Source organism: Tasmannia lanceolata, unplaced genomic scaffold (genome assembly GCF_043159265.1).
Source record: "Tasmannia lanceolata isolate RefF3 unplaced genomic scaffold, GAP_Taslan_0.1 ptg000008l, whole genome shotgun sequence".
NCBI classification, from domain to species: Eukaryota; Viridiplantae; Streptophyta; class Magnoliopsida; order Canellales; family Winteraceae; genus Tasmannia; species Tasmannia lanceolata.
Genome location: NW_027518685.1, coordinates 33,925,917 through 33,950,489, shown reverse-complemented (window position 1 = coordinate 33,950,489; position 24,573 = coordinate 33,925,917). Strand labels below are relative to the sequence as shown.

Below are 24,573 nucleotides of genomic sequence, written 5' to 3'. Positions count from 1 at the left end.
GAAAAGTTGCACCTGTCCCTTTGTCAAGGATGGCTCCCTCAAAAAATTCTATGAAGAATCGAAGAATGTCCGATTTTACTGTTTCCCAGCAAGTTTGAAAGAAAGCCAAACAAAAACCATCGGGTCCAGGGGCTTTATCTTTTGCCAGAGAAAATAGTGCTGATCGGATTTCCACCTCAGAGAAAGGGATTTCCAATCCGGCTGAGGCTTCCAGGCTTAAGCTAGCAAAACAAATGTCTTGAGGAATTGGGCGTAACATCCCATCAGCTGAGTATAAAGATCTGTAGAATTCAATAATTTCTTCAATAATTCGCTCCTTGTCAGATACAATCTCCCCCTCCACTTCTAAGGATTCAATTCTGTTCCTTCTTCTGCGAGCACTAGCCATGGCATGGAAGAAGGCTGTGTTTTTATCTCCCTCCAACAACCACTTGACTCGAGATCTTTGGCGCCAAGAGATTTCTTTAAGCATCAACAACTCTTTATGCTCTTGAATTAATCTTCCTTGTTGCTCATAATCCTCCGCCGAGGCCAAACCACTCTCTGCCAATGTATTTATCTCCATCAATCTGTCCTCAAGAATCCTCTTCCTGCCTTGGTCCAATGAGTTGTCTTAGATGGTAACACAACAGATTTAGCTTCTTAACTATTCCAACAATAAATAATAATAACAATAAAAAAAACTATTCCGACAAACAATTAAGATTGTTTAAGGCGAATCAACAAGACCCAACTGTGGTTATGCAAAATGATAACCCGACTGAACCAAATGGTAACTTGGAGGTTGGCAGTGAAAATAGATTCCATGTTAGCAAACAACGAGAATCGAGTTCACAATCAACCTCAAATACCTTGACGGATTCCACGAAGCAAATGTAGATGGTATACCATTTACCGGGGCTCTGGGGCATGCCTAGTAGCCCGACCCAGGGTTCGGTCTCAACCAACAAACTCTGCAGGGTAATTTTATTCCCTAATACGTTTGATTCAACAAGCATGAAGTTATAGAGATGATCATATTTAGCAACTTGGTCCTATGTTTAGACGTACGACAAAGCTTACCCTAAATGATAGGGTGAACACCTTCCTTATCATAGAATTTAAGGGTTCCTGAATGTACTTTATTTTCTTGAAAAAGCAATCAGTTTACAGAAGAAAATCAAGAAATACCAAAATGGGTGTAAACAGTTCATTTATCCTTCTCTCAAAGTCTTTTATGTGTTTTTATTATAGAGAATGAAAAATAGAGAATGGTGTTCGGAAGATCTGACCCATTCCACATGTTTCTACCATTTTGACTTAGAACGACTATTTTGAGTGAATTTGTAAAATTCCATGGTTCCCGTAGGCTTGCAATTTTCTTTGAAAATAAAGAAAAATTTAATTTTAGAAAGAAATTCATAAAAAATTAGGTTAATCCACGCTGGGATTTACTACTGCAAAAAGAATTTTTTTTCGTCCATTCAAACATAAGGGTGCAACTCGGGTTGGGTCGGGTCGGTTGAGGCCAACCCTAACGCAATCCGAGATAGCATTCCCTCAACCCTAATCTGACCCAACCCGAGTCTCAGGTTGAGGATGGTCAACCTGATGGCGCCAGAATCCGGGTTCGTGATAGCGTGGTGGGTAGAGAGCTGCCGCTGGGGTCTGCAATCACAAACGAGGAGGTCAGGGAGGTCCTGGGTAGGTCCCGGACGACCACTTCGACACTCAAGTCAGATTCTGGACCAACAATATAATGAACAACAAGAAATAGTTGAGGTATAATCAGGTTTACCAGGGCCAATTGTTCGGTTTGTTTTCTCTCTTCTCTGATATTTGAGTGGGTGGGTTGGAGGTAGGGTGATAGGGTGTCCAACACCTTTTTCCCTCCCGTACTAGGGGTTGAACCCTCTTAATAACAGTTTAGGGCCTCCTTTGATGGTACTTGATTTCAGAGAGTAGTTTTTACCTTTCTTTCGGTTCCTTTTCCTCAGGGACTTAATGGTGTATTTATACTTCGATCTTGCATGCAGATTCTCTTCATGGGACGCCACATGGATTTCTTCATTATTTTAGAGAGAAAGCCTTTTTTCGTTGGATTGGGTTGTCTCCCTGGTTCGAAGGAGTGCGTGGCGTTGTTGTGTAATCTTGCCCATAATCTTGATGATGAAGTTATTTAGTGGCGGAGAGATGACACGTGGCATGATCGCATGGCCCAGTCATGTCTTAGTATCTTGCTTAACCATAATTAGATTCTTTTGGTGTAAGGGTGACACGTGGCGGGATCTAACGGCCCTGCCGTATTTTCACCCTATCACAACCCTAACTCAACCCGCCTCCGAATCAAGTTGGGTCGGGTCGGGTTCGGGTTCATCTAGGGCCAAACAAAAAAAATACAAGAAAGAAAAACATAATCATGAGACAATCATGATAAAATTAGAGGATGGAGGTCGGGTTCAGGCTGGGTTGCTAGGGCCTCAATCCTAACCCAACCCAACCTGAGAAAATGCCAACCCAACCTGAGCCAAAATCGGACCCAAGTTGCACCCGAAATGACCGAACAACTGTGTTAACAGAAAAAAATAAAAAAAACCCACCATGACTTGTCATAAAAGATGGTTCTAACTTCATTTTCTAAACAGTCAGGGCAACATTGTCATGAAAAAACATAGTTATAAGGTGTGTACACGTGTGGGCCATCTAAAAAACATGCGCCTCCACTGGCAAAATGATCTCGTCTGCATCAAAGAAAAACGAAGCCACCTTCCTCCATAATTCCTTACTTCTTCATTGGCTATAACTTCCCCAACAGTCATCAGAGTCCAAATTAAGGAGTGCACTTACCAAATCAAGGGGTAAAATATCATCTTATTATAATGAGAAAAGCTAGGAAGAAGGCAGAGGCGAAAGCCCTCCTCCTTTCCACTTCGAAAAACTCTGTTGTGTTTTTTCCTCTCTCGTGAGAAAAGGGAACAAAAAAAAAAAGGTCGGCTTTCTGGGAATCAGAGACCACATCCCTCGTAACGGAAATAAAAATCCTTGTACCTTTTTGCCTCCGTTAAAACGTCAGAAAACATAGGAAAAGCATAATCAAAAGCTCCATCTCAACCTTTTGATATCCGTTTCCGTTTTTTAGGGTTTTTCTGCTGCCATGGAGGGATTTCTCATGGAAAGATGATGGAAAGTGGTTTGGATTACTGTTTGAAGCTTTTTTTGGTTGTGTTAATGGCTTTTTGTGGTTGTGAAATTGGCGTAGAAGTGATCTGATTTTGTATTTCTTGATTCGATTAAAGAAACAAGGGAGAGTTAGGGTTTGCCTGGCGAGATGCAGGCAGTGGAGACTGGATCATCGTCTTCGTCCGTTGATCTTCAGATTCCTTCGGTAACGGCCGCTGATACGCGAGGAAAGCATCGGATTCTCGCGGAATTGAAGCGATTGGAGCAGGAAACCAGATTCTTAGAGGTTAGCTTTTTTTAATAGATTTTCTCATCTACTTTCTGTTGTTAATTTTAGCTGCTTTGATGGTTCTGTTTTGGATTCTCTTGTTTATAGTGTTTGTTATGCTAGTCAATGAAGAGTACTATACTCTTCTGATGTGAATTCCTATTTGATCGGTTTTATTCCAGGAGAATAGAGGAGATTTTTGTGTTTGTGGATTACTGTTTTAGATTTTTTTAGGGGTATTAGGTTTTGTTTTTGAGGAAAGTGTTCCTGAGCTATAGCTCAGATAAGCTTATCTGAGCTATAGCTCAAAAACACGTGGCCCCACATTTTTTGGGGGATCCAAAGCATTCATTTGGAAGGCCCTTCCACGGATAGGTTGTGTACCAAAAATCAGCCTTGTAGGATCATCCTAACCCCATCAAAGGTGGAGGGGGAAATGGACAGACAATGTGTGTCCATGTTTCTGCCCATTTTTTCCCTCCACAAATGGCAGGGTTAGGATGATCCTATAGGGCTGATTTTTGGTACACACCCTATCCATGGAAGTGCCTTCCAAATGAATGCTTTGGATCCCCCCAAAAATGTGGGGCCACATGTGTTTTTGTGCTATAGCTCAGATAAGCTTATCTGTGCTATAGCTCAAGAACACTTTCCTCTTTGTTTTTTCATATGGTTGAATTGCAGTTTTCTGTTTTAGGGTTTTTACAAAGGGTGATACTCTTGGTAAACTGATAAAATCAGCTAATGGAATGTGTACACTAGAGAGTTTAGCAATTGGTGACTTAGTAGAGTAGCTGTATTGAATCTGGTGACTGTTAGGGTTTCGGAGAGCTCAGATTTGAGTGATGCAGATGATAGATATATAATTTGTAGCGTATAACATGTACTCCATTGGCTTGGCAGATGGTATCTTGTACTTCTATGGCAAACGGGTAGGGATGGAGTATGGACTCTTGAACACTTCATTGTAGTCTTGCAGATGTGAGGCTGTAGGTGGGACTTTTTTTTGCTTTCATCCAAATGCAGGGTTTTCTTGAGAATGTTTATGTGTGAATGATGCTTTTGGTTAGGTTTGAGACTATCTTACCCTCTAATTTGGAGCCATGTTTTTTCATTGGGAAAATGCTAAAAGTAGAGGGTCTGGTATCCTACTTCCTAAAAGACTCTTATTGGACACCGCACTTGTTCCTCATGTTTGTGATCACATAAGGTGATCCATGTGGGAATCATAAGTCCAGCCAAATGCCATTGAGAACACGTTAACCGGATTATCCTAGACCCTTGATCCACCAAGCATCGTTTAGGACTCTGCCACGAAACCTAAACCTTTAATTTTTGTAGTCCTTTGTCTTACATGTGGGACGTCCGTTCCGTTCAGGATGGATTCAAGACCATGTGGGTCGTAGCATGATGATCTACAAAATCAATTGGCTCGACTTCACATACATGTCCCCCACTGGACCCAAAAATTGCCTCTTAGCATTGATCCTGACAATGACTTTCTTCCTAGCTGTTCCCTTTTCACTGCCGCGGTCTTTCTATGGACCCTTATTGTGGGCTAAGGGTGGCTTCTTTTATTTCTTGGATATGGAGAACTTGTACTGTTGTTGATTTTCATGAGGGCTGATTAACTGTGTGGAGTTTGCTGCCACTAACTTGCTGTTGGGTATATCCGGAGACGACCGGATATTATGTAGTTCATTGACTAAATATTGAAATTCAGCTAATCATGTATCCTCATGTTTAATTCCTACCGCTTCCGTATCAGTAAAGTTTAATATTGATCACTGATATTAATAACTTCTGGCGTATTTGTGCATTTTTCTGAGGATGGTTTAGTCTTGCTTTCTTGACTCCACATGAAAGGGATAGAAGACTTCAGATGGGGCATGGGACTGATGAAACTAAAAGGAGAAAAATGCATGAAGATACAAGGGGACCTTGTAAAACTGATTTTGGAGAAAAGAGATGGAAAAGCGACATGAAGTAAACCTAGTTAGTGCAACTGTGCAAGTGAAAGTCTTTGCAAAATGAGAGCAAAGGTTGCCCATGTTATATATGAGAGGATGATTCCCTGATGGATGTAAGATGGAACTCAACCAGCACACTACATCATTGAATAGGAAAACTTAGCTACATGTGTTAATAGGGTAGGCATGTTCAATTTATGTGTGCTGCTAGCATAGACGTAAGATGTGTCTTTTGTAGTGTTTCGAAATGCGGATGCTGCGCAGAACGCTGCCAAAGAAAATCCTTGTCGACTCGGCACTACGCGGTCGAGTACTCGGCTGACACTGTCATAATTTTGGAGAGTCTAAAGGAGTTTTTATCCACTCTGTGGGACAAAATGTGGAACACGGTGGCAAAATGCGAAACACGGCCAAGGTAAAAGGGAGTCGACACTGGGGGAGTCCATGATGATCCAGGGGAGTTTTAAAACTATGATGTACATCAGCCAAAACGAGGCACATTTTACGCTGGACGTGGGTCATTTGTGAACAACTGTACATAAAAAATTTCAAACAAGATTAGAAAGTAGAGAAGCTAAGAAAACGAAAAGGGAGACTGGAATTGACATTTCACTGCCACCAAAAAAATTAAATAATGTATTATTTTGGGTAAGTGATGTATTCGCCCGTTTCTTTTCCTCGGATTGTCCCCTCTACTGTATTTTTACACTAAAGGGGGTCGTCTCAAGTAAAAAAGAAGGGCAAACATATCATTTCTCTTTTTTTTGTTACTTTCAATGAGGAAAACGGGCTTTGATTATGGGCATAATTGAACGGCTTAGATCATCTTATGCGTGTGGGCAACTTTTAATTTTTTGAAAACACAAATCAGATTATCATTTATAGCATAGACAAAACCATTAAAAAAAATTTATAGCATAGACAAAGCAGGCCTATAGTTTTATTCGGCACCCCCATCTTCTTCTTCGTCAAGTTAGGATTTAGAGGGGTTTTCTGCTTACCTTAAAGGCTCTTGCGAGTGGCGGAAGGTCTTTGCACGGGACACCAGCAAAGATAGGATTTTTCAACTGCTTCCGGTATGATTTTTGCTTGAAAATCTCATCTTTTTATTTTATTTTATGAATCGTTGAAGATCAGGAAAGTGGCTAGAGAGGTGCTTGGAGAATCTAGAGGAAGTGGGCCGCTGTCTAAAGACATGTGGTGGTAGAACGAGGAGTTCCAAAAAGCGACTAGGTCTAAAAGAGAGTGTTATAAATATTTGCATAAGTGTAGAAATGAGGAGAACATTGAGAAGTATAAATTGGCTAGAAAAGAAGCTAAGAAGGCAGTAAGGGAAGTAAGAGGCATGACATATGAGGATTTGTACCACATGTTAAGGACGAAAGAGGGTTAAAAAGATGTCTACAAGCTTGCTAAGATGAGAGAAAGGAAGAGCATGGACTTGAATCATATAAAATGCATCAAAGACGAGAATCAAAGATTGTTGGTAAAAGAAAACGAGGTTAAATAGAGGTGGAGAAGTTACTTCGATAAGTTGTTTAATGGATAACCTGTAGCAAATTTGGGAGAACTTGATAACGCTTTTGATGATACAAAATGGATGTTTGTTCGTAAAATCCGAACATCAGAGGTAAGAGTAGCTATGAAAAATATGAAATTACGTAGGCTAGGGGGCCTGATGATATTCCTATTGAGACTTGAAGATACTTGGGTGATGTGGGTTTGGCTTGGTTAACTAGATTATTTAACAATATTTGGAAGACTAAGAAGATGCCTGATGAGTGGAGGAAGAGTACATTAGTACCTATTTATAAGAATAAAGGGGTATTCAGAGTTGCATCAATTACTGGGTAATTAAGCTAATGTGTCACACCATGAAGCTTTAGGAGAGGGTAATTGAGAATAGACTAAGAAAAGAAACTAAGGTGTCAGAGAATCAATTTGGCTTCATGTCCGGACGATCGACTATGGAAGCTATCTTCTTGATTAGGCGGTTAATGGAGAGATTTAGAGAAAATAAAAAAGGACTTTCATATGGTTTTCATTGATTTGGAGAAAGCGTATGATAGGGTTCTCAGGAGTGTTATGTGGTGGGTCCTTGAAAGGAAAAAAGTGCCTACTAAATATGTTGATGTGATTAAGGATATGTACGATGGAGCAGTAACTAGTGGCAGAACCACGGATGTCACGTCTAGTGAGTTTCGACTTACAATAAGACTGCACCAAGGATCAGCTCTAAGCCCTTACCTTTTTCTTTTTACGCTAGTTATGGATGAGCTTACGGAGAGTATCCAGGATGAGGTGTTGTGGTGTATTGCAGATGACATAGTATTAATCGACGAAACCAAAGCTGGAGTAAATGCTAAGTTAGAGTTATGGAGAACTAATTTGGAATTCAAAGGTTTTGGACTGAGTAGGACTAAGACTGAGTATATGGAGTGCAACTAGTAATATAAGGAGGCGGGATGAGGATGTAGTAAATATGACTGGATAGGAGTTACCTAAGAGGGATATCTTTCGCTATCTTGGTTCAATTCTACATAAGGAGAGATTGAAAGGATCTTAACCATACAATAAGAGTAGGTTGGTTGAAGTGGAAGCTTGCCTTAGGAGTTCTGTGCGACAGTAAAATTCCTACCAAGTTGAAGGGAAAGTTTTATAAGACAACAACTATGAGGCTGGCCATGCTGTATGGCTCAGAATGTTGGGCCACCAAGAAGCAGCATGTGCATAAGATGAGTGTAGCGGGGATGTGAATGCTTAGATGGATGTGCGGCCATACAAGGTTAGATAGAATTAAAAATGGACATTTGTAGAAAGGTGGGGGTGGCACCAATTGAGGAGAAGATGTGAGAGCACCGCTTAAAATGATTTGGACATATCCAACGTAGGCCTTTGAATGCTCTGGTAAGAAGAGGCGACTCGTGCCAAATTGATGGAGTAAAAAGAGGTAGGGGCAAACCGAAAACAACTTGGGTAGAAACAGTGAGGAAAGACTTGATAGCTAGGAACATAACAGAGAACTTGCCCTTGGATAGATTAGAATGGAAGAAAATGATCCACGTAGAAGAACCCAAGTACATCCAGGATTAGAGCCGGCTAGATTCCTTTCACCTTCTTTATGAAAATTTTCTAAATGATTCATTTAGCGGACCCCAACTAGTTTGGGACAAAGGCTTTGTTGAGTTGAGTTGAGTTGAGTTATGAATTGTTGAAGATAAGATGGGATGGTCTATGAGTTTAGGAGTCACCGACTCGGTGAAATGGCCAAGGCTCGGCCAAGAGTTGCCAAGTCCGGGACTTCAAGATGTGGCCACTACAAATCGCGTCGACTCGGTCGAGTTCTGAGCCGAGTCGCTGAGTTTTAAAACACCGCCTAAAACAACACTAAGAAGCTCAACACTAAGAAGCGGAGTTTAAAATACCGCTTAGAACAACGCCGAGTTTTAAAACACCGCTACAAATCCCATCTTATCTTTAACCATTCAAAAAAGAAAAAAAGAAAAGATTTTATACCTGAAGTAGTTAAGAAATTCTATCTCTTCTGGTGTCCCATGCAAGTGTCCCATGCAAAGACCTTCTGCCATTAACAAGAGCCTTCAAGGTAAGCAGAAAACTCCTCTAAACCGTAACTCGATGAAGAAGAAGATGGGGGGTGCCAAATAAAACTGTAGGCCTATTTTTTCTCTCCTCTAAATGATAATTTGATTTTTGTTTTAAAAAAATTAAAAGCTACCCACACGCATAAGATGACCTAAGATGTTCAATTATGCCCATACTCAAAGCCTATTTCCCTTATTGAAAGTAACGACGAAGAAAGGGAAATGATATATTTGCCCTTCTTTTTTACTTGGGACAGCCCCCTTTAGTGTAAAAATACACTACAGAGGGGCAGTCCGAGTAAAAGAAAGGGGTGCCCCAAGTAAAAGAAAGGGGTGAATACTTCGCTTACCCCAAAAAAGACATTATTTAATTTTTTTTTGAGGCACGTAATGTTATGGCAGTGAAATGTTAATTCCAGCCTCCCTTTTACTTCTGTCATCTTCTCTACTTTCCCATCTTGTTTGAAATTTTTTATATACAGCTGTTCACAAATGACTAAGTTGCACCATAAAATGTGCCTTGGTTTGGCAGTTATAGAGTCATCTATGCAGATAAGGATATAATCCTTTAATTTGATTGATACAACCCCTCTCTTTTCGTTATTTTGAAAGGCTGCTTGCACTACTGTTCAACACAAACTAAGCTTGTCTTAATCTATAATCAATTGGCAGTTGAGAAAAAAAAGGGCAGCCCAGTGCACGAGAGCTTCTTGGAAATTGGCGTTTGAGAGCTTCTTGGAAATTGTAATAATAACTTTTCACAGCTGGTTAAATAATAAAAGACAAGGTGGGTTTGTCTATTAAATAATGGTAGTGGGAATATCATAGCCAAAGTATCAGACGATTAATAGCTTAGCGGTTAATATCTAAACAATTGATATTTTAAATCTAGGGAAATGATATTAGCACAACCCTAGTTTGATATTTTCACTAACTCATCTCGTCTTTTAGTATTTAAATAGGTGTCAAATGTTATTACAGTTCCCAAAAACTCCCACAAGTCAATTAAAAAAGAAAAGACAAGCTGGATTTGTGCAATTATTAAATCATGGTTGTGCTGATATCATTCCCTTAAATTCAAGGCCCAATTTGGATTGCATGAATTTTCTAGAAAAGTTTGAAAAGAAAAAATATTTCTAAATTTTCTTACTTTTTTAACACTTGAAAAAACGTAACTTAAACTAAAACTATTTCAACATTTACTTGGATGGACCTTCAATTTATGATAATATGCCTCAAAATTAATCATAATCTTATCATTATTCTGGAAATTGAGTATATCATTACTATCTAAATTTTCCAAACCAAAATTTTCCCACCAGAAATGTTTTTCTTGCAATTGAAACGTGGCCTAAATGTATATTAAGGAACATAGGCAGTTGTAGGTATTCCTGTCTTCCTGCATATATTTTTCAAAAAATTAGTGGGCTCCCACATGGTTAGATGATCTAAACCATTCATTTGTTGGGCCCTACTTAAATGGGGTTTTATTTTTATATTTTTTATTTATTCAACAAATTACGACTCATCTGACTTGGCTGCGTCAACCGCGCCGAGTCGACATGGATTTTCTTCGGCCGTGTTCTGCGTCGCATCCGCGTTTTTAAGTACTGAGTGATGGAACCCTACAAGGGATCCGAGCTCTAAGCTTTAATACCAATTTGGTGCAAACCTAGGATTTGCAAATCATTCTTAGAACTAGGAGCAAGAATATGGGATTTATTTCAATAAAGGTGGCAACATACATTCCCAAAGTAGATTAAACATAATATGGGAATCAAAGACAGCTTGAGTTTTCATAAAAATTCAAAGCTGTAGAATTCATTCATGTTGAATAACTGTAAGGGTAGTTTAGGCATTACCTCTATATTAAAGGGTATTGTAGTCTTTGTACACTGTTGCTCTATTTGGGGCCTATATATATATCGTATACATGAGGAGCTCCCTAGTGGAGACTTCCCATCTTCTTCACTCCTTTTCTTCCACTCCTTTTCTTCTTCCTCTAACCGTAACTCCATTTCTTCTTCCTCTAACCGTAACTCCATTTCTAACATGGTATTAGAGCCAAAGGGCAGATGCTTAGTGAAAGAAGAAAAGTCTATCCTTTCTCTCCACGCCATCTCTCTCTCTCTCTCTCTCTCTCTCTCTCTCTCTCTCTCTCTCTCTCGCGTGCGCGCGCGTATCTCTCTCTCAAATCTATTTTTGTTGTAACCCTAGCGTATCTCTCTCGTGCATTCCTCTGTCGTATTTTATCTCCCCTATTTTCTTTATCCCTCAAATCTCTTTGTTTGTGTGTGCACGCTCCCTCTCTCTTGCGCAAACCCTATTTCCTACGTCTCTCTCGCATTTCTCTCTTCCTTTTTGGTTTGTGATAATCCAAGGCCCTGGGTGTGCAATGACCCAAAACCCTTGCGATTATTCTAATAGGTTCTTGCGATTAATAATTGCACGTAATAACCTTGCGATTAATACTTCTCCCATCTTACGATTATACCTTGCGATTATGTACAATCGCATGGACGGGGCTATCCTCATCATGCGATTGCTCATGCGATTGCTCATGCCTTGAAACCTCATGCGATTAATCAATTCTTGCGATTAAATAATCACAATCCATTCTTATGCAATTACTTCTCTCCTCCTTTGTGCGATTACCTTTCTGCTATTATTTCTTGGCCTAGTCTTCCGGGATGCGATAAAGTCTCTTAATCGCAAGTCTTCCAGTGTGTGATTACTCCTCCTCAATCTCTCTTTTGTAAAACCCATTTTCCTTTGACATCAATCTCAAAAACAAAAAATCTCATCTTCTTTTCTTGTTTGTCCTAAACCCTAGATCTATAACCCCTTATCTTGTTGCCGTATTTTTTCTCTTCTATATTGTTTGCCTTCCATGGCCTTTATCTTCTTATCCAAGGTGCCCACCAAGTGTTGATGAAATGTCTGAGAGAGGTATGATGCCTTGATTGTCTTCTTTTCGTTGCAACTTGAAGTCAATTTGCCTTCAACTTGAGGGGGAGTGTTATCATGTTGTTCTTGGGTTATCTCTTGCTGTCTAGGGGTGCAACTTGGGTCAGGTCGGGGGGTTGAGCTTCTGCTAAAAAATGAATAGGAATCAACTCATGACCCTCCCCCACCCAATTACGTCAACACCCTCGTTGACATTGCGTCCATGTAGGCACATGCTTCATCTTTCGTGAGGTGGATCTTTTCCTTGGGTTCTCAGCTGGCTTCTGATTGTGGTAGGCCTTTCCACTTCACGAAGTACTACGTTGTTGGCCGTCGAGAACTCTCCCGCGGCATGATGTGTTCAGCCATGATGCCCTCAACTTCTCATGAACTAATGTGTTCCTGCTGCTATCTTCTTTATCGGCTCTATATGGCTTCAACTAACTTGGATGGAAACATGATGGATCTTCAGCCAGGAAGAGAGTTGGACTCGGAAGGAGACTTTCCAACTCGTTCAAGGATAGGAAAGAGTGGCCTTCATATTTGCGAACCAAGCCTTTGTGTACTTTGTGGGCGAATTTGAGTTGGATTGGGTTGAGCATGAGCAACACTAAGGGTGAGTTCGGCAACCATTAAATAACCGCATTTTCCCCTTTTTCAGGGATGGAGAATGACGAGAGCTAAAAAAATCTCAAAAATCTTGTTCGGCTGCGTGACCCGCTAAGGTCCATTTCTAAAATTTCTGCTACTTTTTCGACTAAAAAATAGGATTCCTTGAAGCGATAAATAACCGTTTCTAAAGTTTCTCATCACTCTGTTTCCGCCCGATTCTTTAGGCGAGAATGAGAAGTGTTGCCAAACATGCCCTAAGTCTCCAACTTTGAAGTTCTCTGGCCTTCTATTTTGATCTGCCCACTTCTTCATCCTTCTAGATGCTTTCTCCAAGTAAGCTCTGGGGATATCTGTATTTGTGTGCCACTTTTTAGTCATATGATTGGCAGGGGGACTGCTCCCTGTATAGCTGGCCGCGATGGAATGAGACGTAGAAGGTTGCCGACCTGTAGCCAGCTCGAATGGGCTCTGGTTGGATGCAGAACTCCTTTGCATATTGTAGCAAAACTGGGCCACATCGAGTAAGTGGACCCAATTCCCTTGATTGGCAATAACGAAGTGTCTAGGATACTCTTCAAGGAGGGCATTGATTCTTTCCGTCTATCCATCGGTTTGAGGGTGTAGACTGGTAGAGAAGTTTAGTTTTGTCCCCAGCAACTTAAAAACTTCAGTCCATAAGCTAGGGGTGCAACTTGGGTCGGGTTCAACCCGATTCTTGGGCGGGTTGGGTTGAATGTTTTCGGGTCGGGTTCAGAATTTATAACCCGATTTAAATTCTGGTTGGGTTGGGGTACCAGGCAACCCGACCCGAATTGTAACCTGACTAATTTTTGCACATATTATGAGTTTTTTTAACTTGTGGCCTTTTGGGAAAGTCAACACAACTCACTCGTGAATTCAGTCATTCACGCAAGGTTAAAAAATCAAAATCCCTCTCAGCTACTCTTTCTTAAAAGTTGAAACTGAAACCCTAAAAACCGTTTTCTTCTTTCCTAAATCCATTAAACCCTAACTCCACCGCTCCACGTCTCCACGGCAGCACTGCTTCGGGCTTCACCTCCTCCTCCTCCTCCTCTATCTCTCTGGCCTCTCTGTCTTTCCTAAAAGTTTGAAACCCTAGAAACCCAAAATTGTTTTCTTCTTTCCTTCAACTCCATGAAACCCCAACTCCACGGCTTCATCTTCTTCAATCCTTCATCATCTGATCACCTTTCCTTTGTAAGTAAAGCTCTCTCTGCGAAATTTTTTCCTTTTCTCTTTGTTTCTAACTTTCTAAGTCATTAATTTTTTCATTGTCTGTTTTTTTTTTCATTTTTGGGTTTGGTATGTGGATTTTTCTCAAACACTAAATCATTGTGTGATTTTAAACATCTATACGGTAGTTTAGATGAAAAAATCATAGATAACTTACATAGAAAATCATAGATAACTTATGTAGAAGTAGTCATTAACCCCTTGCAACTTTCTCACACCATGTCGACAACAGTTTTTCACACAGAATGGTATTCCTTGTTCTTTCTGTAAATTTAGATGAAAGAGCTATAGATGATATGGATTCAATATGGAAATTGGGTCCGGTCGGGTTGGGTCGGGTTGAGGAAATTGTAACTCGGGTTGGGTCTGGTTGAACCTTGCTGGGTTGGAACTCAGGTTGGGTTGGAAAAATGGGTTCTTCGGGTTGGGTCAAGTTGGCCTCAACCCGACCCGAGTTGCACCCCTACCATAAGCAGCCCGTAAACCTTGAGTCTCTATCACTGACAATGTTTTGAGGCACTCCCGAATACTTCATAACATGACTAAAGAATAGCCTAGCTGCCTCTTCTGCACTGCAATGCTGGGGTGCTGGAATGAAGGTTGCATACTTGGAGAATCTATCAACAACCACTAAGATGGAGCCAAGCTCTCCCACCTTAGGTAGATTAACAATAAAGTCAAGGGAGACACTCTCCCAAGGCCCTTTCGACACTAGCAATGGGTCCAAGAGTCCCAATGCTTATCTTTTTCCACCTTATCATGCTGGTTGTGAGGCATGTTCGGACGTATTCGTCCTCATCGTTCCTCATTCTAGGCTAGTAATAGTTGCGTTCCAACAAGGTGAGGGTGCGGTGAATCTCGGGTGGCCCTGCGCACAACGTATCATGGCATTTCCTAAAAAGCTTCTCCCTGAGGTCTTCTGTGCGTGGAATGTACAATCGACTTCGCTTTGTGACTAGGAGGCCCTCTTGGACCAGAAACTTCGCGTTTTTTCCTTCCTTCACAAGTGGCATTAAGGCTTGGGCAAAGGAGTCTTTCTCAAGACCTTCACGAATGTGGTCATGCGGGTTGGTTTTTAATTGGCACACAGAGGCTTGTTCTTCTAGTTTCATCGTGGCCAACTTTGTCTTTCGGCTTAGGGCGTCTGCCACTTGATTAGATCGGCCTGGCTTGTACTCAAGTTCCATGTCGAATTCTGCCAAGAAGGTTTGCCAACGAGCCTATTTTTGTGATAGTTTTCTTTGGGTATGGAAATAACTTGTGGTCACATTGTCTGTCTTGACGACAAATTTGGAGCCAAAGAGGTAGTGTCTCCAGACCCGCAAGCAGTGCACTATAGCTGTCATCTCCTTTTTCCTGCACCATGTACCTTCGTTCAGTATCATTGAATTTGCAGCTTTCGTAAGCAATAGGGTGCCCGTCCTGCATGAGTACGCCCCCAATAGGAATCAGAGGCATCTGTCTGGACCTCAAAGGGTAAGGCATGGTTTGGCAATTGCAACATTGGTTCCTCCATTACAACACTCTTCAAGTCTTTAAAGGCTTTGTTGCACTTTTCGGACCATGACCAAGGGCGGCCCTTCTTCAGTTGATCTGTCAAAGGTGAGGTTCGACTAGAATATCCAGATATGAATCTCCGATAATAGTTCACAAGCCCAAGAAAAGATCTAAGTTGACCCACCTTGGTTGGGACTTGCCAGTCTTCAATAGCACGAATTTTCTCGCTGTCCATTGGAATTTCTCCCCCACAAACTTCATGACTGAGAAAAATAACTCGTTCTTGAGCAAAGGAACACTTCTCCAGTTTCACATAGAGTTGGTTGCTTCAGAATACATCAGGAACTTTTCTCAACTGCCCAACATGTCCTTCAAAGGTGTTGTTGTACACCACGATATCATCAAGATACACTACCACAAACTTGTCTAGAAAGTCATGGAACAACCCGTTCATCAAGGTGCAAAAAGTTGCAAGGGCATTGGTAAGGCCAAATGGCATCACCAAAAATTCGAATGCGCCGTATCTTGTCACACAAGTTGTTTTAGGCTCATCTCCCTCGGCAATCCGCACTTGGTAATAGCCAGACCATAAGTCTAGCTTAGAAAATCACGTTGCTCTTCCCAATTGGTCGAACAAATCCACAATCAGGGGGATGGGATATTTGTTATTAATAGTTAGCTTGTTGAGGGCTCGGTAGTCGACGCACAGCCTGAGGCTACCGTTGTGCTTCTTCTGAAACAGCACAGGGGCACCATAGGGTGCTTTTGAGGGTCGGAGAAATCCCGCTTCAAGAAGTTCATCCAGTTGCCTCCCGAGTTCTGTTAACTTGGGATGAGCCATTCTATTAGGGGCACGAGCTGGTGGTATGCTATCAGGTTCCAACTCAATCTTGTGGTCCACTACTACCCTCCTCGGTGGCAATGCTTTGGGCAGTTTCTTGGGCATGACATCTGCATATTCATCCAGGACTTGTCGAATGCTTCTAGGAATGGAACTCTCCCCCACCATTGCCTCTCTCATGTTCAACGTTACCAAGAAAGTGACTTTCCCTCTCTTAAGGCCCCCTTCAGCTGAAGGGCTGATAAGTGCTCCACGCCTTGCTTCTCTTGTCTAGCCACAAAGACCAAGCAAGGGGCCTTCTCTCCAAACATGCGCAAAGAATTGAGGTAGGGCATTGGTGCCACTTTGGCCTGATTCAGGAATTCTATACCCAATATAACATGAAAGTCATCCTAGGGTGCTGCTATGAGATTGATCGTTTCAGACCATGCCCCAATCTTGATAGGCACATCCTTCGTCGAACCAGCGACAGGACGTGTTTACCACCTTCAACTTGCTGCCATATTTCTCGAGCTTTAACTCGAGACTTCTTACCTCCCTCTCAGAGACAAAGTTGTTAGTGGCACGTGTGTCGATCATAGCTCGAGTCATCTTCCCATTGATGCATGTCAGCGCACCCAAGCCCTTGGAGGGAATGTTCTTGGTGTTTTGTCCCTTGATAGCGCTATACAGGCTTAGGGCAGTCATCTTGGGTTCTACTTCACCCTCATCTTCCCTGTTCTCCTCTCCTTCATTTTGATCCTGAGGTGAAGACGTCATGGCTAAAAGAGCATTGAGAGCTTGTCTCTTTGGGCATAATCTTACCCAATGGTTCCCTTTGCATATGAAACATGGGGATGATGGTGGTCTAGAAGGGCTAGATGCCGCATTGTAACTTCTTGGTCCTTCCCTGGGATAAGGCCTCCTAGCGCTCCATTGGCCCTGGTTCTTCCCCTTGAAGCTGTTGGAAGGCTAGTTCATGTAGTTGGGAGGCATGCCAGTTGTGTCCTTTCTCTTATTAGAGGCATCATACCCCAGTCGATCTAGTAGTTTTTCTGCTGCGGTCATTGCTTCTCCAAGATTCTAAACTCCCCTTCTCTGAAGCTTTGACTGAGCCCAGGGTTTGTCCTTGTAGGAATTGAAAGAGTTTATCCTCCTCTGACATGCTCTTTATATCGAGCATGAGAGCTGGAAACTATTTCACGTAATCTCTAATCATCCCTGTTTGCTGGAGGCGCCTTTGGTTCTTTCGGGCAAGAAACTCTACATTCTCGGGTATAAAGTGTGCTTTGAGTTCTTGCTTAAGGTCTTCTCAACCATTGATAGTGCATCGTCCCGCTTCAATATCTTCATAGCGGGTTCGCCACTATAGTTTGGCGTCGTCGTTGAGGTACATACTGTCAGTAATGACTTTGCTATCTTCATCAAGGCTTGTCGCCCGAAAGAATTGCTTCATGTCGAACAAGAAGTTTTGTTGTTTCTTCTCATCGCGGGCACCTGTGAAACATTTGGGTTCGTTTCCATCTTTGTGCCCCCCTATGCCGTTACTGAGGGTCCTCATGAGTAGATTCACTTAGCCAGTGAGATTCTCAACCTGCGACTGTAGACTCTCTATCGTGCCTCTAGTCTCTTCACCAATGCTTTCAGCCATCTTGGCGTAGTTGAACTGCTGTTGCTCTTCCTCTGTTAATCTTTCTTCGATTCCTGTAAGTCGTTCCTTAGTGGAGGTACTGGTCATGGTTTTAAATTTCGGCCGAGACGTTTTGTTTCGGCAGAAAACGAAATGAAATGCACATAGTTTCGGAAACGTACAAAATTTCGGCCGAAATTTCGAAATTTCGGCCTAAACGTTTCGTTTCGGTGAAACGTTTCGGAAATTTCGGTGAAGTACAAAATTCCAATTTTTACAAGATTTCGTCCGAAATTTTGTACCGAAACCGAAACGTTTCGGTTTCGCTGATGACCAAAACCGAAACCGAGATTTAAAACCTTGGTACTGGTGTCGGTTCTTCGACAGAGTGAGGTTCTACGTGAACCCGACTTGACTCTGCAAGAAGTAGCTGGGTACTGCGTCACCCCGTTTTCCCCATCATGTGGGTGGCTTGCTTCTACTGCGAACAAGAACTGCGGCTCTGATACTAGCTGTCATAGACTTTTGGTTTGGGAGAGAGGTTCGTGCGGCACTTGAGTTGTCTCACGACAAGCAAGCCTAGCAAGGTTGTGAGGGTCAAACGACTCCTAAGGGGCCCCAATTACCCGTTGACTAGAATGGAATCCCTGCTACGATATGCACTAACAATGCACCACTCGTGGCCAAGCTAGCTATTAGGGTGAAGAGCTTTAGCAACCTACTCACTTAGCCAGCAGTGCCCACCAAAGGCAGTGCCCACCAAAGGTGCTACTACCCCAGTAGAATTTACATGATATTGATGGCTCGAAATACCAACTGCGTCCCTACTACTACTACTTATTATATTGATAGACCAAGGCGCTGGACGAAATGGCCCCGTGACACTAGCCTAGCCTCTAGTTTCTCCATCGCATCTCCCAAGTTGGCCTTACCACCACGCATCCATCCTAGTTCCGGTTAACCTTCCCTTTGCCCGGCTTTCCCTTCCTTTCCTCTCACCTGCTTTATGACCATATGTTTCCCCACACAGTCCAATTTGCAAATGAATCGCTTTCTCTCAGTTTTATGACTATCAAAATACTTGTCTCCAGCCTGTATTCTTGGTTCTTTGTTAGCAATGGAATAATTGTTATCAATTCTATTGTTGTGCTCCTCTTTGGAATCTGACAAAAGTGCTGGTTATTTAAAGCAAAGGTTTCCTCTTCCTTGGGATTAAAAGGATGCTGAAGTCGCTAATGAAGAAGTTCCACCTAGCAGTTACCATTGCAAATCGCGAGTTGAAGGGGTACAGTTAGGTAGGAAATGGTAGGAGAAGAATGCAAACTATCACAATGTTCTCTTTTATCCACTTTTTTTCTTTCTATTCTCCACCTGCATTTTCTTCTTCCTCTCCCTGTGTGTTCTTTCTGCTTGTTTCTTGATGACAGTAGACTAGTAGACCAGTCTATTCATCAGTCTTTGAAAATATAAAAGGTTGTTCACTTGTTTGTATATGAAAGCACCTCCGTCACTCGTACTCATTGCAACCAGTTGATTTCACACATGTGATCTTCTAGAGTAGATCTGTCTGTCACTATTATTTAATTAAAATGGGTTGTTATTAGATGGTGGCACCTTTGTCACAAGCGACTGCTTATATTGCCTCGCTCAGAACTGATTGTCAATTTAACCAACATAAATGTATCAGAGCTCGAAGCCTGAAGTAACTTACTTTAGATGTGTGTGTGGTCGAATAGTTATAGATATAGTTGTGATTGATATATCTATCTAAGCTTCACATGTTTTCATAGTGAATTACGTTTGCACATTTGTGTGCCATGCATTTCCGGACATTTTCAGTCTATCAACCAATAGAGAGGCAAGAGCAAGTGAATACATAGAAGGGGGGATTTATGGTGGTGGTGGTGGACAGTGAGATACAGAATTTTACCCATCTTCTAGGTCTCCTTGGGGTCCCATTACTGTTCGTTGTCGAATCCTGATTATTGAGTGTAGACCCCTAACACCTTAGGCTCATTTTCTGTTCGATCTTTCTTTAACTTGTTAATTCAAGAAGAGAGTGGATTGGTACGAGTATTCTAGCATTTGAAAATCTTTGGCACCCCCATGGGTGATTGTCATTTGAAAATCTTTGGCACCGCCCTTGGGGATTGTCTTCACTTGGATGGTAGTCAAGAAGCATATTTTTACATATGATGGGCTCTAAAGATGTATGCATATGGCAAGCCGGGTGTAGTCTCTGCAAGAAGGACGAAGAGTTGCTAGATCATTTCTTGTTACATTGTTCTCTTGCTCATCTGATTTGGAAAGCTATATTAGAAAGCTTTGAAATAAGTTGGGTCTTTCACCGGTCCATCAAGAAGACTATCCTATTTTGGAATAGGGACCATTTTGGAAAGACGGGGCAGACCCTTTGGAGGCTACACCTTACGCAATTATTTGGCACTTATGGAAAGAAAGAAATAATCAAAATTTTGAAGATAAAAAAAGGAAAGTGGAAAGAATAGTAATCGAGGTCAAAATTGACCTTGTGTCTTGGGCAACACAAGGTAAAATTTTATGGCATATATTCTAAGGAATTGGGCAAGGCTAAGATGGAGCCCACCACCACCGGTCCGGTATAGGGTGTCTTTTCTGAGACAACAATGGAAACATGTTTCCTTCTCTGGACATGTGGCACCATTTGATGTGAATGAAGCAGAGTAGAAAGCCCTTCTACGGGCTCTGAAACGGTTTGTGGGAGTCATGTCCGGTCCCTTAATCAATGAAGGTGACGCCGCAATGGGCTTCTAACAAGGTGGCAGTTCCTTGGAAGTTGGGGAAATCATTTATGAGATACCAATATCTGCAGTTCTATCCAACCAGAGTTCAGACATAAGAAAAAGTCACCGAACAAGCTCGCTGACAAACTAGCCAAGGACGGGGCAGAGAAGGTTGAGGTTACCTGGAAGGCGGTTCGTTCCGGTACGCGGTACGATGAGGGTATATATATATATATATATATATATATATATATATATATATATATATGAGAAAACGGTTTCTACACACGTGTAGATAAGTTATCTACACACTAGCTTAAAATACAATGGAGGACGTATTGTTTGGGTGATCCAAACCATTCATTTGATTGGCCCTCAATGGAGGGCATATATATGAGAAAATGGTTCCTACACATATGTGTAGAGAGTTCTCTACACACTAGCTTAAAATACAGTGGGGGCCCACATTGTTTGAGTGATCCAAGCCATCCATTTTAAAGGCCCTCACATAGATAGGGTGTCTACAAAAAATCAGATCCATAGGATCATCCCAACCCTACGATTTGTAGAGGTAAAATGGATGTCTTTAAACCTTCACAAATTAGTCCATTTTTTGCCTCCACAGTTCGAATGGTTAGGATGATCCTATGGATCTGATTTTTTGTGGACACCCTATCTATGTGAGGGCCTTAAAAATGAATGGTTTGGATCACCCAAATAATGTGGCCCCCACTGTATTTTAAGCTAGTGTGTAGATAACTTATCTACACATGTGTGTAGGAACCGTTCTCTCTCTCTCTCTCTCTCTCTCTCTCTCTATATATATATATATATATATATATATATATATATAGAGAACATTTCCTACACACTTGTGTAGGTAAGTTACCTACACACTACCTTAAAATACAGTGGGGGGCCCACATTGTTTGGGTGATCCAAACAATTCATTTGAATAGTCCTCACATAGATAGGGTGTCCACAAAAAATCAGATCCATAGGATCATCCCAACCCTACGATTTGTGGAGGTAAAATGGACGTGCATAAACCTTCACAAATTAGTCCATTTTTTGCCTCCATAGTTTGAATGGTTGGGATGATCCTATGGATCTGATTTTTTGTGGACACCCTATCTATGTGAGGACCATTCAAATGAATGGTTTGGATCACCCAAACAATGTGGACCCCCATTGTATTTTAAGGTAGTGTGTAGGTAACTTACCTACACAAGTGTGTAGGAAATGTTCTCTCATATATATATATATATATATATATATATATATATATATATATATATATATTTTCATATATTTTTACAAGAATGTCATTCCATAGTACACACTACACACATTTAATACACAAAATATAAAAACCTCGTGTATGTCATACATATTTTTTCAAAAAGAAAGTTCCCGTTGGAATATATGAATATCCTTCCATAGTCCATACTACATCCATTTAATAAAAAAATAAAAAAACCTCATGTATGCCCTACATATTTTTTTTCAAATAAAGCTCTAGTTCCAATTCAACCCAAAATATATAAACTTTGTAGCTCTCTCCATCTCTCTTCTAGTCTATATGCATCTCTCTCTCTTTCTCTCCCGCGGGTCGCCGTGGTTCGTCATTTTTGGCGATCCGGGTCGTTAGTGAACCACGTTTCGGATCGTGCGACCCCGGATCGCGGATCGGAGGGCGGATGGTGAATCCGGTAACTATGGGTTGAGATAGTGGTTTTTCAGAACCTACCGGTGGAAGGATGCACAGTTAAATAGTTAATCGGGTCTTGAACAGGGAGGTTGAGCTGGGGTTGGAGTCAGACTGTGGTTGGGTGTATCTGGATGGAGGGAGTTTTAGGAGGTGCAAGTAATCGGTTTGTGGGACGCTTTGTCCCCTTGCTGTATTGCAGTTGCGTTTGAATAAAATCGTTATTTCTCAAAAAAGAATAAATAGCACAACTGTGTGCAGGTGAGAATGTCCTTACTGTCTTCTACACAGGCAAAGGCTGCTTTAAAACAGACATCTTAACGTTCCTTTTTTTCCAGCCATCTTAACTTCCATTTCTAATTGTTTAACCATTTTCTTTTAGTGTTGCTCCATTCTATAATTTACTTGACTCACAACTCTGTAAAACGTGCATGCAGGAGGAGCTGGAAGAGCTTGAGAAAACAGAGAAGGTCTCAGCCGCATGTCAGGAGTACGTAGACTAAAATTTTGTGGAGCTTACCATAACTTTTTCTTGTCTAAATGACTTGAGATTCATTACAGCTATACATACAATATAGACATATGCAGGGACTGAATTTCAATTTGTGTCACCAGATTGCTGCTTAAAGTCGAATACAGACCAGACCCGCTACTCCCAGTGTAATAAACATCTCCTTATTCTCTTGTATATTTCAAATTTTCAATGTGGACATCATAATCTTTTTTCCTAACAAATGCAAATTATTTCTTTCTGCGCTTGTGACAGAACAAATGGCCCAGCAAATCCCTCCTGGGATCGATGGTTCGAAGGGCCCCAAGAGTCGCGAAATTGCAGATGCTGGATTCTCTGATTTCCTTCACAGGTCCAAGCTCCATCCTTTTCCATTTGTATCCGGAGGATTCGAGGAATGTTTTCTTTAGACTTCTTCTTATTAATTATATAAGCAAAAAAAATGTATCAGAAAGCTCCAATTGTTTCAGGTCATTGAAAATTCAAAATGTGAAATTAATCCTGCTTTGGGGAGACCCCATATGATGGTGCATCCACAAAAAAAAGCCTCTCTCTCTCTCTGTCTTCTTTCATCCCCAAACAAATACATTAAAAAATAACTGTTCAATCACTCATTTTCTCTTCAAGTCGTTGCCTTCACAGAGGAACTGTAATCATAATGTTTGATCTATGAAATGGAGAGGCAGAGCTCATCCAATGAGAATATAAGCAAAGCATAACCACATAATCAACCAGTGTTACCGTAAATAAACCAAATTAAATCAAGAAATTAATTGGTAAAAGATATAAATTTGCAGCCATATATACAACTCTCAATGCGAACTTAGGAAAAAAAGGCCTTTTAAGTTGAGTGTCGTGGCCGTGGTCTCGGTTGAATCAGTAATATCTGCTTGTGTCTAGCCGAGTACTGTGAGTCTTCAACTTCCTCAGTCATTCTTCCTGTGATCTCCATAAAAACCCGAGTCATTGGTGCGTCTATTAATAATTATTAATATTAATTAATATGTTCTAATGATTAATAATTATTAATATTATATGAATTCTGATTTTCATTTTTATTATTTTCTTAGTTATTATTATTTTTTATCTTATTATTTATTTATTAGTAGTCACTAGCAAGGTTTTAAATTTCGACCGAAATCCGAAATTTCGGGTTTCGGTCGAGAACGAAATCGAAATTGGGTTAAATCGAAACATTACAAAATTTCTATCGAAATTTCGTTTTCCCGAAATTTCGGGCCAAAATTTAAGGGATAAGACCAAAAAAATCTATTTTTATTCATTATTTAATATTATCCTGAAATTTCAGCCAAAATTAGCGAAATTTCGGTAATTTCGCTGAAATTTTCGACGGGATAAAATATGACGTTATTGGATTTTGATAGATTTCGTTCGAAATTTTGAAATTTCGGCTGAAATTTCGAAATCGCTGAGGACCGAAACGCATTCCGAAACCGAAATTTAAAACCTTGGTCACTAGCACTAGATTTTTTTTTTCATTCAAATCAAATTTAAAAAACACAAAATAATACTATATACATATGAAATAATTATATATAGAATATAACTATAACTAAGTATTTTATTAGATTGGGAATTTCAATTGAAATAATAATAAAGAATAAATGCAATGTCAAAATGAAATGAATCTATTCATATTTATAAATAAGTAAATAAATAAAAAGAAATCTATCAAAAGTGAGGCGAATATCTAGGTGGTGGACGTATCTCTTCTTATCTCTTCGTATATTTATCTCATGTGTCAATCTTTTTATTAATTTACAATTTTTTTAGTCGATAAAGGTTTTCAAACCAAAAATAGAATTCCTCCTAA

The 24,573-nt window shown here is 40.8% G+C and overlaps 1 protein-coding gene across 2 annotated transcripts; it reads left to right on the top strand.

Moving 5' to 3' along the window:
- Positions 1 to 2,702: 2,702 nt before the first annotated feature.
- LOC143883579 (guanine nucleotide-binding protein subunit gamma 1-like) lies at positions 2,703 to 23,261 on the top strand. 2 transcript variants are annotated; one of them, XM_077386923.1, is made up of 5 exons: positions 2,703 to 2,837; positions 3,119 to 3,445; positions 22,666 to 22,718; positions 22,844 to 22,888; positions 22,995 to 23,261. In XM_077386923.1, exons 2-5 carry the CDS (start codon positions 3,308 to 3,310, stop codon positions 23,077 to 23,079), a joined length of 321 nt encoding a protein of 106 aa, XP_077243038.1. In that variant the 5' UTR covers positions 2,703 to 2,837; positions 3,119 to 3,307; the 3' UTR covers positions 23,080 to 23,261. The 2 variants fall into 2 exon arrangements, with proteins under 2 accessions (XP_077243038.1, XP_077243037.1); XM_077386922.1 differs by lacking the exon at positions 2,703 to 2,837 and having other exon boundaries at positions 2,844 to 3,445.
- The last annotated feature ends 1,312 nt before the right edge of the window (positions 23,262 to 24,573 follow it).

Bases quoted from the DNA above. Each gene is read 5' to 3' on its own strand.
- LOC143883579 (XM_077386923.1), top strand. From the start codon at position 3,308: ATGCAGGCAGTGGAGACTGGATCATCGTCTTCGTCCGTTGATCTTCAG. The intron at 22,719-22,843 runs GTACGTAGACTA...TTGTGTCACCAG, and splicing joins GTCTCAGCCGCATGTCAGGA to ATTGCTGCTTAAAGTCGAAT. The intron at 22,889-22,994 runs GTAATAAACATC...CGCTTGTGACAG, and splicing joins CCAGACCCGCTACTCCCAGT to AACAAATGGCCCAGCAAATC.